Below are 19,460 nucleotides of genomic sequence, written 5' to 3' on the forward strand. Positions count from 1 at the left end.
AATGAAACATGCAATCTGTGCACGTGTTTTCTGTGCATGACGGTGAAATAAGTAGAATAAGCCAATACCCTGAAACACCGAATTTATATACAGTGGTAAGTGTACAGTAGCATGGCTGTATTTGCTAGCTTTATGAGTATTCCTCTTCTCTCAATCTGGAAAATGTGGTGAACGTGATACCTGTCTTGAAGATGCTCTGAGTATGGATGTGTAACTTCAGCCACCAATAGTGGGGATTCTATCAAATCGGTGGCTGGTTTAGGTACTAAGCAATGTTATCCTACAGTCTGTCTCACCGGAACTAATTTTTTTATACTGATTGAATCTTTAGCACCTCCAAAGTTCTTGCCCATATCATCCACACCACAGCCTGAGAGACGGCAGCCACCTCAGAGACGACACTCCATTGAAAAGGAGACACCAACCAATGTGAGACAGTTCCTACCACCTTCAAAGCAGAGCTCCAGATCACTTGTAAGTGGAGTGGGTGGTAGGAGAGAGAAAAAGAGGCATGCTAAGAGTATAATGAAAATTAAAACTTGGCTTCAGTGCGATTAGAACTTGACTCAAAGAAAACTCCTCAATTCAGAAACAGCGCTTGGCTACTAAAGACATTTTGAAATCAAGATTTGAACTTTGTCTCTCTAGCATATTTATCCAAAATCCCAGGTACAGGTGCCTCAGAAAACATTTGCACTTTGATTAGGACTCTGGGTAAAGCCACGTGTCTTGATTTTATTTCAGAATGTCACCAAAACAGAGAACTTCACCTTACTGATTTTCAATTTGAATAGAGAGAACTCCAAAGCAGTGGATCTATTTTGGGTTTTGGGGAGAATTTTTTAGTTGTTGGAGGTATTTTAGTTAATGGCTGAATGAATGGAATGATTGCTTTTCTTCCTACCTTAAGAACTTCTGTGGTAATGTTTATACATATGAAAGCTTTTTCAGTCATCCGAATCAAGGTTTGCCTGTGTTGCTTTATTGAAGTTACTGAGGCAAAAACCTGTATTACTGCTTGAAAAGAAGGCACAGTACATTTGATCAATTAGCTTTAATTGAGAGCTGTTTTCCAACAGAGTATAAACAGCAAAAGGGTATGAAATCCTGGTTCGTTTATGCTGACATACTGATTAGTGCTTTGTAATTTCATGCAGGATATGTTCCTTGTCTTTTTTCCTACCAGCAGGGTTTCGAAGTACGCCCCATGAGGTGCTGGTGAATAGAGAAATCGATAAACACATCCTAGTTTTGAAAGGAAGGGAATATTCACTTGCCCCGTCTTGTAGTGCAGTGGTGTTAAAGGGCTTTGAAGAGTGTTTTTGTTGTCCCAAGGGATGGTGGATGGGATCCAAACCTATTAAATGGTGAAGTTGAATACTAACAAGAAAATAATCTCCAAATATTCCCACAACGTGCTTCCTCCTCTTCTTTTCAGAGGGTCTACTGGATTTTGTTTATTATATCCTTCCAAGTAGAGTGTAGTTTTTCATTCCAGGTGAAGGTTGGGTAGTAGCATGTTAATAAACGCACAACACAAGTAGACTTCTCCTGCCAAAGTGAACTTGGAGCAGAATGTATTGCACCAGAACCAAGCTGGAGGGTTCCTTCAGCATGCGTTGGAAGTCAGTCTCGTATAAAATGGATTGCCTTGTCATCGCCTGCTGCGCTCACTAGGTGTGGAAGCACAGGCTTTATTTTCTGATAGGCCCAGAGTCATTTGCAGATACGTTTTTCTAAAGGGAGGAGAGGAGAAAGCATTATATGTTACGCTGAGGCATTTGCTCCATTGCACTTTTAGTGTATCTAAATATGTTGCGTTGTGATATTGATCTCGTGTATTTGAGGGCATCATGCAACTTAAAAATCCTATATATGATGCCATTATTTTAAATAAGTCAACCAAGTTCTTAACAAGACCTTTTTGACCACATACATATTTTCCCTCTGTCAGTTTGTTCACTGGCTTATGCCTAGAAAAATATGTACAAAATAAAACCACTGCAGAAAAACTAATTCAATTGTTGCACTGCCCCACTAAAGGAAAAGGGAGGAAAAAGCCATTAGATAAGTCAGGCTAACATGAGAATACATGGGAAAGGTTTTACTAGTTTCTTTTTTGCTTGGGGTTTTATTTTTTTGTTTTTTAATCTTTAGAGAACTGTCACCTAGCTTGGTTTTGGCTATGAAGTGAGGAAAGAAGGAAAATCAGTAGTGAAATGATGTTCCATTAATAAGCACTTGTTTTATTTGGTGCCTAGAGAGCTTATTCTTTAACTTGGCAATAGTGCCATCTAGAGTGTGACAGACAACTGCCACAATACTTTTGTTTTTAGTTTTGGTGGATGATTTCTGATATGCTGGCCCTGGCCCAGTTCCACGCTTTGGCTTACTGCAAGTCTTTGCTTCCACCACAGCACAGTGGCTGTGCCAGGTGCTGCATATGGAACTTTGCTGTTCCTGGAGCGAACGCTTCTCAATAAGTGCAGACTATTATTTACTTTTCATTTGACTTCACACTTCTTCATCCCTTCCTCCAGGATTGATGGAGTTTCATTTCTTATCACCTGCTCCTGTGACCGCAGTTTCTCTCCAAGGTGAAAGAGGCCTCGTCAATAAATAGCCCTCGATGCCAGTGAAAAGAAGCAGGAGTTTGCAACAGTGTCTTAGCAGGATTAGCAAGAAACTGGTCTGTCTTGCATACTAACAACGGTTTTGTGAACTGGCATCTCATCAGACAGAGGGAGTTAGACCTAAGTAGGTGGGGAGGGGAAACAGCCTTGGAAAGGCGCCAAACATAGTCCTTCTGGTGTGTCACCCTACATGGAAAGGCAGGGCGGCTCAGTGATTTTTCAGGGGGTCAGCCTCGTGGTGTGCTCACTGTAGTGAACTAACTCAGTGCTTAATCAGCGAGATGAAGCTATTGTCCCGAGATGTACATATGAATGCCTTTGTAGTCTGTTTGCTTTTTAAATTATTATTATTATTATAATTATCATTATTATTTTTCATGACCCAGAGGACCAAAGCTAATGGTTTCGTTTATACACAGCATTCGCTTCTTTGCTTCCTATCTATTGTTCAGGTTCCTAGGATAACCAGTTTATTTCCAAGGATGACTTTCAGACCACTTTTTTCAACTATGCAAACAGCTTCTCTGCTCAGCTCTCATCCCGTTGAAGCAGCCATGTGTGGGGTGGCAGGGGCTATGTACTATCTCTGTGAGAGAGCTTTTGCCAGCAGGTGGAAACCCGCAAAGGTTTGCCTCTTTTTGCTGGCTTTGGAAATCACCTTCACCAGCATGTTCCCTCCTAGGGGAGCACTTCCTAAGCTGTGGCAAGAATTAGGCTGGGACAATGCACCTGATTGACGTTGATTTCAATATGTGTAGGATATTTGTGTGTCTTCAATCACCTCACGGGGAAAAGAAATCAGTTCTGAAAGGACAGCAAACTAAAAATGCAACATCACAAGATTATCAATGGGAGAAACCGTAAATGTTACAGCATATGAAGATCCTGCAGCAAAAAACCAGCAAAACTATTGTAATCCTTGGACTATATCGGAAAGAACAAGGTTTTATGTTTCTAACAAGATAGACTATGTAGAATGGAAGGGCATTTGCAGTCTTTTACTTGAAAACCCACATGTGGTTTTGGTGCTCAGCACACTTACGTATCAGAACTTGCAGAATAACTCATAGCTGTGGACCAGGGACAGCAAATCCACTGAAAAGAAAAACTTATTCATTTACCCATATGTAGAACTGAACATGAATAGTTTAATTTTTACCTTCTCTTTCTTGTCTCAAACAATAAATGAAAGTGTGGAAGCTATTGCAGGAGAGTTTATAGTTGAGATATCCAGCTGACTTCTTAGAAACTTTTTGTCTGCGAAAGCAACGAGAGTTTAGAGTGCATCAACAAATGTGAATTGCAGAATTTAGAGGCCAAACCGGCACTTGTTCATATTGCAGTTTACTGGGGCAGCTCATTTGAATGCCTAGTGACGTCCTTCAATGAGAAGCCTCACAAGGAATATGTTAGTGAAAAAATGTGTTCGTTATAAGGAGCTATTAGGTGCATATATGCTGAGAATGACCCACAAAGCACTTTATTTCTGGAGTAAAAAAAAGTTACACTTATCCACCTCAAGCTATTACAGTGTGTATAGTGAAACTGCATGGTCAGTGTTAAGACAATTCTCATGAGGATCTTGGAAACTGCAGGTTCAAAATACTATTTTAAAGTAAGATTCTTTTTCCCTTACAAATAAGAATACTGTCTTGTCTTTAATATTAAAATGAGGGTTGAGTACATTTCCAGAAAATCAAGACCATTCAAACCACATTTTGTCTGTAGTATGTTCTGTTGTACGCAAGTGTTGCAGAGAGCTGAAGTTCTCTCCCTTGGAGCTGCCTAACTTGAGTGCAGATTATTGCTGGAAGTTTGAACAATAACTCCAAAGCATCATTGTTTAATGAAGTTTAGTCAGTGCTTAGCATAATTTTAATTAATTTCAATGCCTCAGAGGTAGTGTAGAAACAAAAGATTTTCTTGTGTACTTATTTGTATTCTGAAAAGGGGAAAAAAAACCCAAGCGTTTTTCTGAAATCAGCATAATATTTATCTTCCATTTAATGTTGCATTAACATTTTGTTGTCCTTATGTAACCTCTGGAATTAAAACATTAGCATTTAAACATGTGAACATTTTCTGTTTCCCCTGTTGCCTGCTAGCTATTTCTATTTGCTTTAGTGATAATCATTGTCAATTGGTACAACAGGCCCACCCTATGCCCCTAGTACCTGCTCTACAGCTATAGCAGATCTGCAGACTTTCTTCAAAGGAGCAATGTTCCCTGACGTCATCGTTCTGTAAATTAAAGGAATGGGCGTTCATGAGGGGGAAGGAAGAGCTTCAAGTAAGAAGTGTATTTCTAAAGGACTTAAAGCTCTGATTGATTACAAGCATTCAGCCAGCCTCATTCACCTCGGACAGTTTCTCTCAGGCTCCCACGATGCTGAATCGAGGGCTTTTGCTGGCATTGTGTGCCTCACGCTTTCCCACCCACTTCCTCTCGCGTCTCGCCCCAGCCTTCAGCCGTGCCTTCTCCGTAGCGAGGCAGTTGCCATGGGAAAAACCCAGAATGAAACACTGATTGCTGCCGGTTAGCTGTAACGTTGCTCATAAGGAACAGACGTTATTTTGTTTTGGCTGTGCAGTTTTACACCTCAGAGCAGCTCGCAGTTGCTTTTGACGTAGTTTGTTCTTTCCAGAAAAGTAGTGATTCTGTACCCCAAAGGTTTAGCTGGCAAATCTAACAAAATTAACTCAATTCTAGTCTTTTGTGGGGTACCTTAAACAGAGTGAAGTTTCTTTGTGTTCCCTTTCTAGATAGGTAAGACAACAGTTTTTAAAAATGTGGTGGTTCCTAAATGCTAATGTTTGCCAGGTCTGCAACGTAGAAAGATTTTCTTTTTAATCTAATGGAAAGACAGAACAGAACTCTGAGTAGATGGAAATGGATCATTTCACTACTAATCCGATTCATCACTTCAATTTGTAAACGAGATTTCCAAACTGTCAGCCACGTCTTTGTATTTGCAGGAGAAATTTCCTTCGTTTATTCAGAGAGCATTACATGTCATTGTCATTACCACACAGTAGCCCCTCTGGGCTGACTGAAAAGGTTCACTAAGCATAAAGCGATGGGAGTTCCCACAGAGGTTTCTGTCTTTCTGTTGGAAATGTATAATCAACTACAGGGCTGGATTACAAATTGCGTTGGTGCTTTTTATTCTCTGGTACCGAATTCAGGAGTTCTCTACTCAATATTCTCCTAAATGCCATAATACAGAACAGATGCAAAGTTTTGTAAGTGGAAAGTTGTGTTGTTAGTCTCTATTTGAGTCTCTGCCATTAATAATGCAACATTGAGTAACCAGTTCTCCTGCTTCATATTTAAAGATTATTCTATGAAGCTTAAATTGCCGTTGTTACTTTCCTGGGGCAGAAGGGAGAACTTTTCTGCCTGAACTGACCTAACTTTTTATAGTCTTGGTGGGATTCTGATCATGTGAGCACCAAGATGTGGTACCACTGAATAAAAATTTCTGCTACAATGGACCACTAACAACCTTCCTTGGCCACTCTGGGCATCACAAAGTCTGTGTCTTCAAACAGTATACTTAACAGTAATGTCATCTGCCAAATTACCTTTTCCCTTTCAAATTATAAACCTGAGTGTTGATTGGTTTGAAACAAATCTTCATAATAAAAGACAAATGGAGAGAAGGGTCAAGTGGTTTGAGAAGGAAAGATGAAGAAAACTGTCATTGTTGTGAAAGCTGAACATCAGACCATTTAGATCACACGTAGTCTCCAACGGTTTGGAACTCATGTGATGCCCATGAATGAGCCAGTGCTATTCCAGTTTCAAGGGAAACCCCTGTATTTCTGGAGTTACTAACCAGGTGGCTGGTTGTCTAGGTTGAAGTCTGAAAGAAGCCATTTGGCTTTGAAATAATAAGGGTTTTTTGGCTTCCAGGAGGAGTTCTGCTACCCGGTGGAATGTCTGGCTCTGACGGTGGAGGAGGTCATGCACATCCGTCAGGTGCTGGTGAAGGCGGAGCTGGAAAAGTACCAGCAATATAAAGATGTCTACACTGCTCTCAAGAAAGGAAAGGTAGGGCTGAGTCTGTGGAGGCACTGAAGCTCATGGAGGGAGGCCAGTCGCACAAACCTCCCATTGACGCATTTGTTTTTTACCCTTGTTTTGGAGAGGAAGAAGAGGGATCCACTAAACATCCCCCTGAACGTATAACACATGGGTCAGCTTCCTTCAGTTATGTGCAGAAGCATCAGAACTTTTCATGGAAATCCCTTATTTGTTTAGATTGTCGATAAAAATGCAGAGTGTTTGCAATTATCAGAGCGTATCTGTCTGTGTATGTTTTAAACTTGATTGACTGAAGTGATTTCGGTCCCCATGCCTTCTGCAGGGTTGCTTAGCATTCCTGTTCCAGAAAACAGAATTGCAGATAGCAGTGCGAAGCTACGACAAGTTCTTCATGTGGATCCTTACTATCAAGGGAGGGAATGAAGGCCTTCAGAGAAGCCAGCCAACATGTGACCCCAGAAGGAGGTTTAATATTAGAGAATCTATTAACTAACGCTTTTTTTTCTGTAAGCTGCAGATTGGGAATTGGTATTTACCAGTAGAATCAGCGTCCTTTTCTCCCCACTTTTGACTTGTGCTTCTTGAACACCTCCAGCAAGTGTATTTTGACTTTACAGTGTGTTCTACCTGCAGGCCTACCTATGTCTAGTGTGCAGGTGCAATTTAAAGATTTAATACATTTAAGGTGGAGGAACAAGAATCTTGAAGTCACTCATTAGATTCAGCTGTTGCCTATTGTCATATAGGCATATATATATGATATATAAAGCTTAGTAAGTGAGCTTTTATCAAATCTCAAAGTAAGTTGATGCTTTACTTAATTTACCTCACTATTAAAATTGTTCACTTTTTGTAACCAAATTTATCTAGCCTCACCTGAGTCTCTGGGTCCCAGTATGTCATCTGTTGTTTGACTGCAAAACTTTTCATTTCAAATTCATTTCAAAAATGCCTTTCCTTCCTAGAAATGTTCTTAAGCTGTGATCCCTACCTCCTTTGAATAAACTGAATAGATGGGATTTATTATCCCACTATAAAGCAGGTTTTCCTCAAGTAAGATTGCTATAATAGCTCTTTCCTGCACCTCTTCTAGGCTTCAGGAAGGTAGGATTGGAAGAAAATCATCCAGTGTTATCACAGGCGAGAACTTTGTGTCCCAGAGCCTGACCCAGATTGTTAGGAACCATTTCCAGCCTAAATCTATTCATGGCTGAGTTCATGCCCATTTTTTCCTGTGTTCTTCAGATGTAACCGTTACCCTTCCTTACTCTTACTTTCCCGTTGCTTTTTTGTGTAGCAATGATATAAACATCAGTGAGGGAGAAGTAAAGAGAAGTTAATAATTAACTGGCAAGTATTTATTTAGGTAAAAAATGAAAGTAGTATTTCTAAATATGTGGAGATACAATTGTGGACCATTCTTTTCAGTATCATCTTAGAAGTATGGACCCCAGAACTGGATGTAGTGCTGCAACTATGGTCTCGCTGATAGCAACCAATTGATGAAGTCATTACTGTGCCTAACACTGTGGACTCCTCTGTTCTTCTTTTAGCTCTGCTTTTGCTGTCGAACAAGAAGGTTTTCTTTCTTTACCTGGTCTTACACTTGTCAGTTCTGTAAGAGGTAAATATTTAATATCTGTTGATAAATGAGTACCGTTTCAGAGGGAAAAAATACCGATTTATGTGTTAGAAACCCTCAAATGTTTCCGCTGTGTGCTGTTGATGGGTTTTATTTCTGTAACAGCTGAGGTTAAAAAAAAATTATGCAAAACCAGTTCCTTCCTAAGTGACAGAATTGGTTTTTTGGACTGAAACTCTTGGCTAGAAGTGAGAGAAACACTCATTTGTTCTTTCATGCTCATGGGGGAGTGAGATGGAATTCACTCAGACTCCCCAGTCAACAGTTCCACAATCTCTGTTGTTGGGGAAAACATTTCTAGGCAATTTACCTTTTGGGTTATTTTTGGAGTATTGCTGGGGGGAGAAGGGAAAAGGAATCATTTGCAGGCAAAATGAAAAATTTTAAGTTGAACAGTGAGACAGTAAGTCTGGAGATCTATGGAATCACTGACACTGTCTCACTTAGTGAAGGAGGTTTCTTTAGAGGAACAAGAGCTTTTCTTCTTGTTTTGTTTTTTTTTTCTCCTATTTTTTAACTTAGCTGTATTTCTTGTTTAGCATTTCTCCTTGCTTTCGGCTTCATGTTCTGATTGAAGATTTTACACTGAAAAAGCTTTAAAAATAAAAATGTTTGTTTAAGGGGAGGATGAGGGAGGATTCCAACTGCTGAAAACATTTATCCCTTATTCTTGATTTAAATGTAATTTTGCTCAGTGAAGTGATTCACGCTCTTGCTTTCTTACACAGGCCTGTGTGCTCACAGTGTTGCAAAAAAGTAAGTAATTAAACTTATGGTTAGATCCTTTCTAAAAAGCTGTAATCTTTGTAATGATACTGCATGTTCCTTCTGCTATTCTCAACAGATGCGGTTGCCATCAAAGCCATATTCTACTCTCCCCATCTTCTCACTGGGACCTTCAACCTTGCAAAGAGGAGAAAGCTTTATGAGGCCAGAGAAACCCTCTACCAGTCACCACCATTCACTGCGGAGCATGTCCAGGTGAGAGATGACCCTAGCTTGCGTGTGTCTGTTGCAGATGCTTCTGAAGTGTTTCATTGTCTGCCTGTTTTGTAGTTGTCAGTGTTTCTAATTATAGTAGTAACTTTTCTGAAGCCTGAAAATCTGTGTCTCTTCCACTCATTGCTTTGATTTACAGAAACCACAATACGAACAGCGTGTCTTAAACCTTTTTCACATTGCAGGTGAAAAATAATATGAATCCGGGACAACTGTGTTTCTGTAGCACCTCTGCAAAAGTATCCTTAGCATGTCTTTTTTCTGGTGTGGGTAGACTCTCTGGAGATAAATCTCACAGGCTAGAATCACTCACTGAATGGGAATTCAATGATGTCTTGAACATATGTTGGTTTTTTTTCTCATTAATTTTTCTAATTCTAATTTTCACTATGTTTTTTCACTCTGATGTCATCAAGTTATCTATTGGTTTTATATCTTACACACAGATGGTTGCCAAAGCTAATCTGAGAAATTAAATATAAAAGCAATGCTCCTTTTTGAAGGCTTCTGCAGTATAAACCCTCTGCATAAATCAGTAGCGCTATGATGCTGTGTCAAATTCACCCAACACATCACCTACTCACAGTTAATTAGTAAGGTTGGTTTTGCCAAGGTAAATGATACAAAAGCCCTCAATTAGTGACCCTGCAATCTTGCTGAACCAGGCAGAAGCTGTCCCCTCCGGTGTTTGGTCTCCTGGTGTCATTTTTGGGACAGAAGATTTGAATCAAGACCATTCTGATGTCATGCATCCCGAATGTGCCCCTTGGGGCCCACTGCCACGCTGCTAAATGATGTGACAGGTCCTGCTCTTTTGCTTTCAGGTTGACCTCAAGGTCCAAATCTGTGGATAAGTCACATGAAGAGTTTCCCAAAGAATTGATGGAGGACTGGAGCACGATGGAGGTGTGCGTGGACTGCAAGAAGTTTATTTCAGAAATCATCAATTCAAGCCGGCGCAGCCTGTCTCTGGCCAACAAGCGAGCCAGGTTAAAAAGGAAAACACAGTCCTTCTACATGTCATCGCCAGGAACGTCCGAGTACTGCCCCTCTGAAAGGACTATCAATGAGATCTGAGCCTTGTGCCTTTTTCTTTGCTTTTGTCTTCATGAGGTCATCGTCCATGAGCAAGGTCACTGAAACTGGATTATCATTCCGTTGCTTCGTTTCCCTTGACTGGCTTGAATTTGCATTAGATCACAGGGTTTCCTACTCCAGTGGTTCCCAGAGACACTGAACGCTGTGTTTAGATCTGTGCAGAATGATGTGCAACGGGTCAGCTGCTCGCCCTGGAAGAAAATCAATAGTGTGAAATCGTTGCCTCTTTTGTATGCGTGCATTGAAACTAGAAAGCCTTTTCTTGCTTTCAATCTTTTTTTAACCATTTTTTGAATCATTTTTCAGGAGATGAGCTGAAAGCATACGTTTAATGGAGAACCAAATCTAACAAAGTGGCAGCGTTAGCACGGAGGCAAACAGTAAGTCGTATTGGCGTTACCACCCTAGGAATGCTCCCGTCCTAGTGAAACAGCAAAGGGTCGTGTCACACACCCAACACCGAGAGTGAGCGACTGTGGTCAGAACCACCTTTCTGTGAACTGCTTCGGTTGCTCCGAGATCAGGGTTCAGCAGGGGACTCTACAGCGTGTGTCCTAGGGCAAGATACGTGACAAAACTCGTCGCCCGTGTGGCTGGCCGTTCCCCTGAGCTGCTGTACTTTTTAAGCCTTAGTGTACTTCTAAGTGTCTCCTGAGCAGGTTTTAGTAGTTTACTTTCTATCTTGAATGTACGATGATGACTACTAGTAGCAGTGAATTTTAGTAGTAGACAGAGCTGTACAGTTTATGGGGGGGATGGTAAATAAGGGAGGCTTCTAATTTTAACTGAATACCGGTAAAGTTGTTCTCGTGGTTACTCAGAGAAAATGGTGGGTAAGGTGTACATTTGTATTATAATGGAGCACACAAATACTGCTATAGTTATGTCTGACAGCATATCTACCGATAACCCCATTTTTTCTGGGGTTTATAACTTGGCTGTAAAAATTCGTGTTCTGCTGAAATTTGGGACGGTGCTGTCTCAGATTGGGAGCAATCTCTCTTTTTTCTTTAATCTTTTTTCATTCTTTTTCCCTTTTTAATTCACTCACGGAAGAGTGTTAGACTAGTTGTTTAGAAGTTCCAACTAAGTTATGACGTTAATTGACATCTCATGCTTTTTTGCACTTTTTTTTATATTCAAAATACTTTTTTTTAATTCAGGCATAGGCGGAGTTTAGTCAATAATTTGGGGCCAGATCATTTTGATATTTAAAAACAAGCTAACATAGCCAAGTTATTAATACTTGAAAATCAACTACTGTAACTTTTTCATAAATTTTTTAATACCCTGAGGCATATTTAATGTCTATATAGCAGTGTATTATAGAATGACATAGTAGAAGAGTTTCAGATCTATTTATTAACATTTCTATACTTCGGATTAATGAGAGATACCTCAGAACTGCTCCAAAGTAGCTGGGACTGGATTTCCCTAACATGATTTTAAAGACGTATTAATCAAAAGATTCTCCTGTCCAAATCTCGTGCATGGGAAAGCCGAAGAGGAGGCGGACTGCCCCGGCAGCCTGGTCAGGCACGCTGGGGTGGTTGGCTCCCAGGCAGCGGCTGGGCTCCAGTCCCACTGCGGGCTGCGTCCTGCTGCCCAGGGGAATGAGGCTTCCCCTTCCCCATGTCTTTGCATGCTACATTGCAGCCTTCGGAGCAGCCACTCATATCATCTTTTAAGTTGATTTGAAAAGCACATGCAAAAGTCTCCTTAAACCTTCACAGGGACTCATCCATCCTGATTTTTCTTTCAATGCCCCCTTGGAAAATGAGAATTTTGGTGTATGCAGGGCTTATTGACATAAATTTTTAATTTTTTTTGGACCAATGCAAACAGGAAAAGCAGAGCTCGAGGCTAACTCTCCCTCGTAGCTGTCCCCTGTAACGTCAGCTGCCATGGCCCTCTCCTCGGGGTACCTCTGGAAAAAGTGTCTTGCATGTTAAAGCACCTGGAGTGCTGGTGTGAGGCAAGGGTGTAGGATCGCAGGAGGTGAGCAGCGCAGACAGGCTGCTTTGAGGGGTCTGTTCTTCTGGAAGGGTCGCCTCACCTCAGTCACATCAGCACTTTTTCTTGTTTCTGTGCCAAAACCAGGCCGTGTGTTTGCTGCATCGGGAAAACTAGGCTGACAGAAATGCGTGAAATCTCACTTTGCATCTCCCCTGTTGTTGTTCTTACCATTTTCTCCTAGAAATGCCCCAGCCACCTGTTACAGTCGCTCCGTCCTCGGCTTGCAGTCCTCTTCCCTGCCATCCTCAAGCCGCTGAGGTGCAGGGTATCCCCCTTTGAAGGGGATTTAGGACGTGTCAGAACAGGCAGGCTCAAGGACTAAGTAAATCCTGAGCGTGCGAAGGGAAGAGGGTCCCTCACGGCTCGCCTGTTCCCCCTCCACCTCGGCAGCGCCCAGGGCAGCTCAGGGGAAGCAGCAGACCCTTGCCCTCCAGCCGTCGCCCTCCCGGGATTCCCCTGCTGCGCCGGGCAGGGCACAGACACCGAACAGCAATGTGGTGGTTGTACAAACCGCTCCGTGGGGCTCACCAAGAGCTGCTGCGGGGCAAGGCCTGGACAACCTCCCTTTTTCCCCGGAAAAAACCCTCCGGGCTGCCGACACACGCTGTGGCAGGCTCCAGAAACCGTGGTGCGGTGGCTGCCGCTCCCCTTCCCTCCCTTCCTCCCTGGCACAGCCGCTCCACGTTATCCTGGCATTTCATTCCGCAAACGGAAGAGCAGCAGGTTGGGTCGTCACGCAGAGCGGGCAGGAGCTGGGCTGACTGGCTGCCTGGCGCTCTGCGGAGTGGTCTATTTTTAGCTTTCCATCTCGCTGCTTGCCCCAGCATCCCAAATTCACTGCAGCCATTTGCCTGCGTGCCCTGCGGTGCTGCCCGCCGTGTCCTAGTTACGGTCTGAACTCCACGTTAGCGTCAGAGGATGAAATCAGAAGCTTGTAAATATATGTAAAATATTTATTAATATTTAGGAAGTCTCCGTCAATCATGCAATCGGAATTGACTTTCTCATGATGTTTTAAAACAGAAATGAGTCTTATTTATATGTGTTGGCTGTTATCTTTATTAGAGTTAACGCTTTCAGCCCCCTAATACAGTTTGCACTCCGTAGACACTTTAGAGTGAATTACTGCTGAAAAGAACGTGGGACTAGCACAGCGAGCTCCCTTCCATGAATTTTTAAAATATTTTACCTTTTTTTAGCTTTATTAATATGCCCAAGGTCTGTTTAACTATCTCATAGGAGACCCAAGGAGTTAAAAATGCCACTGGCAGCATCGCTCTTGTTGTTCTGTATGTGAAGCTGGTTGTGGAGAATTCCAAACCCGCTCTGCCTCAGGCGGCGGTGGGGGAAGCGAGCAGGCCTTTGCTGCAGCTCTCAGACCTGACCTCTCAAATATTCATGGTGACACTAGTGCTTTGGGGGTTTGTTGGTGTTTTCCCTTTCCCCATTACTTCCTTTAAACAGGGAGGGGTGTTACCCGGCAAAAATAAAATGCCTTTCCATTATAGCCCTTGTCTGTGTTAATTATTCATGTGAAAGCTGATTTAAAGCTGGTCTCTCTCCTTTTCTTTTTCATGCTTTTATAGTTTTGTAAGATCAGTCAGACATTTCTTTTGGCAAAGAAGTGTGAATGAAAATGATTGAATAACAGCTGAACGTTGGCTGGGCTGCATGAAGGGACGGAAACAGGTCAAAGTACCCTTAGAATAGCAATAAAACTGCTTGTGTAACCCCAGTGATGTGATTAGCACCTGGTCATCATTCCCAGCCAATGCCCTCTGTCACCGGTGTGTTGCTGCTTCCAACACCAACGGCCCCCAACACCTGGGGTGGGGCTTGTAGTAGTACAGGCTAGAAGGCTACAAGCTGCGCGTAGTACAGGCTTCGGGAAATCTCCATCCCTCATCTTTGGGAGAGAAACGCTGGCAGTCTTCTGGAGAGGTTTTTGATCGATTTAGTTTTTAAACAAGAAGCGGAGAGAACATTTTATCACAGCTATTATGTTGTTCTCTTCCAAGCTCCCCTTTTCCCCCAGGCAAGTTTGGCATCAGCTCCCACGGTTAGTTACTGGCTGCATGCTCTATAGGTTAAAACTAATTTAGAAGCTCCAACTTTAGATTCCTGAGTGCTACCTTCATGCTTTACCTCATCCAGCAGCTCTGTACATCCTTTAGGAATGTTTCTCATGAGCTCAGTCTCACCTGTGAAACAGTGACAGCACACAGGCATGAGGGAAAGGTGCTGTGACTGTACGCTCTGGTGCTACAGCATATGGATTATGTTAATGTTACCGTAAAATTTTATAGTATTTCCATGTTGATAACTTGGAGCTGCTCTGGTTTATTCTTCTTCTTTTGTATGTATCTTAAGGCCAATCTGAGAATGTTTATGAATATTGATTCCAGCTATAAAGATCTGTTTTGTTGTTTCTGTCTGATTTTTACTGCTGTGTTTCAGATGTTTGGGGTACCTGAAATTACTGTTCACCAAAATTTCCTGGTAGGAAAACAAGCAGAGAGGGGCATTAGCTCTGCCTGACATGATACACAAGGACACAGACCCCGTTTCCTGACACGTAAGCGTACGGTCCCCACAGCAGCTCCATCGAGCCCAGCGCCGCAGTCCCATCCCGCTGGGAGAGCTGGTGCCAGTGACCGTGTGCAAGGGTGGGCGTGGGGCAGCACCCACAAGCTCCGGCAGCCCAGAGCAGAGGGAGCCCACGGCCCTCCCTGCATTCTCGGCTTGACACTAAACAATCCCAGAGCTGCTCTTGTTGCTCAGCTGACCTGGTGCAAGCTGCGAGCCTGTCCGTGCCCCAGCATCCCCACCCACAAAACAGGGACTGCAGAGCGCTCACAGCTGTTTAAAGAATTTTGGGAGCTGCTGATGAAGAGATGAGTGCTCAGTGTCAGAGCCAAAAGGATCCTGCACTGCAAGTTCCCATCCGCTTTTGGGACTTGAAAGCGATCAGCACCACGTCCAGGTGCGCTGCATTCCAGCTAGCTGAAACGTTACACTACTTTGACAAGGAAAGGGTCGTGAATGGATTTTACCACGGTAGTCTGCTCTCAGCGCATGTCCTAGGGCATAGTGGGGAGATGGAGCTCAATCGTATCAAACGGACGCAGCAAATTTTATGTGGCCGTAGCTTTGTTTGCTTATTTGCACTCAGCTGCAATGGAATAACGTTTCGGTTTCTCTGGTCAGGCTGTTTCGCCGTGGCATCGGGTACGCGGGTAGCCCGGGCTCTGTGTCCTGAAATCACGACAGAAGGCGCTGCAGTCTGCAAAGGTCATCAGGTGTTTTCTGTAGAACAGTTCTAGGACACCATTGGGAACAGACCTTTCTGTAGCTAATAAAAAATATATTTTTAAGCTGACAGGTTCCAGGCTACTTGGTGTACGGTCACAGCTGAAAAAGACCTGTTTGATTATTCACCCTTCTGATTAAAAAAACCCTGCAAGTGCAAAAAGGTGAGCATCCAGTATAAAAAAAAATACACTCTTGGTGCCTCCCAGGCAGTTGTGGAGTTTACACTAAGCTACAGCTCCTCCCTGCGTTTCTGTAGCCAGTCACGCCAGTGCTTACCGGGGGGAGCCAGCAACGCTTTGGCTTCTGCAGGGCAGGCTGTAGCACAGCAATCCAGCGTTAAACTGGATTTCAGGGGCTGCCAACTCTAGAGTGAAGGACGTGGCCATGAGTTGATGCAACTTGTGCAGAAATTTGGCTTCTGACATTGGTGGAAATAAGCACTAATTAAGCCGATGTGTATATCCAGAGAGGCTGCGCTCTGACGGCCCAGCTCACGGGACAGGTAGAGGCCAAGGCCCGGCTTTGGCACAGAGCTTGAAGGTGGGCGCACTTCCGGTGGAGGGGCTGGTGGTTACGCTGCCTGTGACTTGACTTGACTTAGAAAGCAAAACAAAGGTACAGCAAGGAGTGTATTTGAGCTGTGTTTCTGTTACACAGCTGGTTCCCCCTCCCAACCCCCTCCTTTACAAAGGAAAAAAGAAAATCTCTATCAGGAGATGCACTTTTTGGACATTAATAGGCCCAAAGCACAAACCCTTCCCCTTCGAACGTCTGCTTCTGTGCGGTCACTGCGCATGTACCGTCTGTGCAGCTTCAGGTACCCCCGGGGCATCAGCTCTAACAGAGAAAGGCAACAGAACTGCCTTCTGCTTGTTTTCATGTCATGTGCTCCTGAAATGCGAGTTCTTGTTTATGCATTACTAATAAAAAAGTTCTTTAAAACAACATTGCGTTGCTCTCGCTTTCTTGAGCTGACTGTAAGGACAGCGAGCGTTGTTTCTCCCACAGCACAGCTGGTAAGGGCCTGTTCCACCTTTCTTCGGTCATGTAGAGCCCTGAGCCTCAGCTGCTGCAGATTTTAACTAGGTCAGAACCAACACTGCAGGACAGGAAGAACAGGAAGTATTGTACAAGCAGCGCCCCCGGTAGGAGCCCTTACTGACGAATTTACTTCCAGGTGCCTTCCAATAAAAGGAGAATCGTACCTCAATCACCTCAGCTGCAGAAAAAATGAAGAGGACAGGACTTGGGCTTCACAAAAATGCCTTTTCATTAAACAAATCCATAGCAAAAACATGACCTACTTCCTGGAGCTGCGATTAAAAGGCTAGCCCATCACCGGCATGATTCTGACGGGCATGAAGTACTGTTGGTGGGGCAAGAAGATAGTTTATGAGATAGATAAACGGTCTTATTTACAAGTCAAGGCTAATCATTTTAGGTGACTTCTGTTTTACTGCAAAATGAAGCAGTGCCAGACCCTAATGGAGTTACCAGTTCAGGCACAGACGACCCCTGCAGAACTTTTGACCAGTACGATGTGTTGCTTACAGCGAGCTCGAGGGAGCCTGGTACTGCTGCTTACCCAGCACAGGCTAATGCAAGTCATTTCTCTGCAGCCTTCTCTGAAAACCAATAGACCATTTTATATTACAGCAGTTGCCCCCAGAAGTGTTTTTTTTAAACTGCGGATGTCATTTATTTAAGATAGCACCATAGAGTACATATAGACACTGTTTACAGAGTTCTGCCCTTCACAGCTTACAATCTAGGATGATGCAAGAACAGGAGAGGTGTTACCCACTGTTCCACCTGAAGATTTAAATGAAAAGTGTCACATCAAGGAATGTCACTGGTCATCTTACTCAGTGCTACTTTATTACATCATCAGATAACATCAATGCCTGATACGTGCCACACACCAGTTCCTGACACCCACCAAGCGCTGTGGTTCAGTGCTGGTACCTGCATTAAGCAAGTCTTCCAAGAATACTTCCACCACGATTGCCCCTTTTCCCAACAGATGGGGCCCTTCCCCCATTGTGCTACCGACCTGGTGGGGAAAAGAAGTAAGTATGGGGCGCATGGAGGACTCGGACTGGCACGAGGGCAAAAAGCTACTCTACACAAAACTGATGCCACACGAGACCATTTGATGATGCTGTTTGAGTCGTTAATGCCTTCTGTGGCTAACATGAGCCTGTCCGCGCTAGCAGGAAAAACAGACATTGACCAGAAACCAGAGGTTACCTCAAGTTTGGGATCTTCAATATCTTAAAATCCTTCATGGCCAAGAGCTAACATGCCCAGTTTGCCAGGCTCTGGGAACCACCGCTGCCATCTTCCCGCCCTGTGCCCCCCACAGTCGGGAACCAGCTGTCCCCAGCTTCGTCCTGCCACAGCAGGCACGTGTGATGCAGCGGTAGTTACTGGGCAGGGCCAGCAGCCACACTCCTAACCAATCTCAAGACCTGATGTGCTGGCGCTAAATCCTTAAAACCAACCCACCTCCCTACACACAGCCCACCCCCACTGCTCCCTTTCCCTTCAAGTGCAGCCTATCAGCTGAGAACCACTGAGCTGCAAGCCACAGTGGCAGGAACAACAGCCATGAACACCCTCCCTCCCCCAACACACACCACTCTCATTCTATTTTCAACCCTCAAAGCACAGAATTCTTCAAAATGGCACTTGCTACCCATTAATCAGCATGGTTACAAGTGCTGAGCTTTCTGCTGCTTGGTGCCCAGCACTTCAGGATCCTTCCAAGTTACTGAGCATTGACTTCACACCAGTCCTGTTTTATAAATTTTCGTCCTCCTACATACCAGCTGTTTCTGCACCAAGCCAAAAAGCTACAACCCCTGCTCCCACCAGCAGCCTAGTGTTCCCTCACATGCATCCTTCTGTCTTTGACAGACACCTCAGTCACTGCCCATGACATAAAACTGACTTCGGAAATATTTTTTAGCCATTTCCAGTAAATAAAAAGATGGAGGAGTTTCCCTAAGGAAGGGCCAAGATACGCCATTCCAAAGTAGTGGGACTTTTTGCCCCGAGCGTCAACTCAGACTGTACCGGTGACAGAACTGGGCTGGGAAACGGAGTGTTTCCAAACCAGCATTATGCACAGCGGGGCTTAACCCACAGCTGCAGATCCCATCGGATCGCAGGGCCAAGGGAGAAGGGTGGGAGCCCCACATGCAAATGAGGTGGGCAGAAAGCCGAAGAGTGGAAGTGTCCAGGAAAGCTTACGGGCAGTTAAGAACCACTTCGTCTGCTAAACACCGGAGCCTACTTGGTCCCAGTGTGACCACTGCCTGCAAGGTCCTTTGCATGCACAGGCACAGTGAGCAACCACAGGAAGATCAAGGCAAGGTGAGAAGCAGCAGCAGCACCGTCTGGCAGCACAGAACTGGCCTGGGGAAGAAACTAAGTCTTTTTCCTACCCAAAGCTTCCCCACTCCCATTTGACCTAGAGAAAAGCACCAGAGGGCTGAGCCCAAGCAGACAAGGTGCTGATCCATGGCAAGTGGAGCAGCAGACGGATTGGAAAGCCAAGCATCTAGCCATCTAGTTCCCAAGTAGCATAACACGTGGAGAGGAAGCAGCCCAAAACCAGCGGGGAATGAAACAGAAAGCAGAGGCTGCAGCACAAGCAAGTCAGGATTTGTTTCTGGAAAAAGGAAATAAAGTGCAAAGTAATCCAGCA

At 43.9% G+C, this 19,460-nt stretch overlaps 1 protein-coding gene across 3 annotated transcripts in view; it reads left to right on the forward strand.

The window, feature by feature from the left end:
* Positions 1-10,399, forward strand: part of SPIRE1 (spire type actin nucleation factor 1) — a 125,812-nt gene extending 115,413 nt beyond the window's left edge. For 2 of the 3 annotated variants that reach the window (XM_086472628.1, XM_086472629.1), the window contains 6 exons: positions 332-474; positions 6,550-6,687; positions 8,235-8,305; positions 9,052-9,079; positions 9,168-9,304; positions 10,147-10,399. In XM_086472628.1, the coding sequence (XP_086328754.1) occupies positions 332-474; positions 6,550-6,687; positions 8,235-8,305; positions 9,052-9,079; positions 9,168-9,304; positions 10,147-10,399 (770 nt within the window). Of the gene's footprint in view, positions 1-331; positions 475-3,085; positions 3,260-6,549; positions 6,688-8,234; positions 8,306-9,051; positions 9,080-9,167; positions 9,305-10,146 lie in introns of all 3 variants that reach the window. The other variant, XM_086472627.1, reaches the window with a different exon arrangement.
* Positions 10,400-19,460: the final 9,061 nt, after the last annotated feature.

Source organism: Leptosomus discolor, chromosome 13 (genome assembly GCF_034619465.1).
Source record: "Leptosomus discolor isolate bLepDis1 chromosome 13, bLepDis1.hap2, whole genome shotgun sequence".
Classification (NCBI taxonomy): Eukaryota; Metazoa; Chordata; class Aves; order Leptosomiformes; family Leptosomidae; genus Leptosomus; species Leptosomus discolor.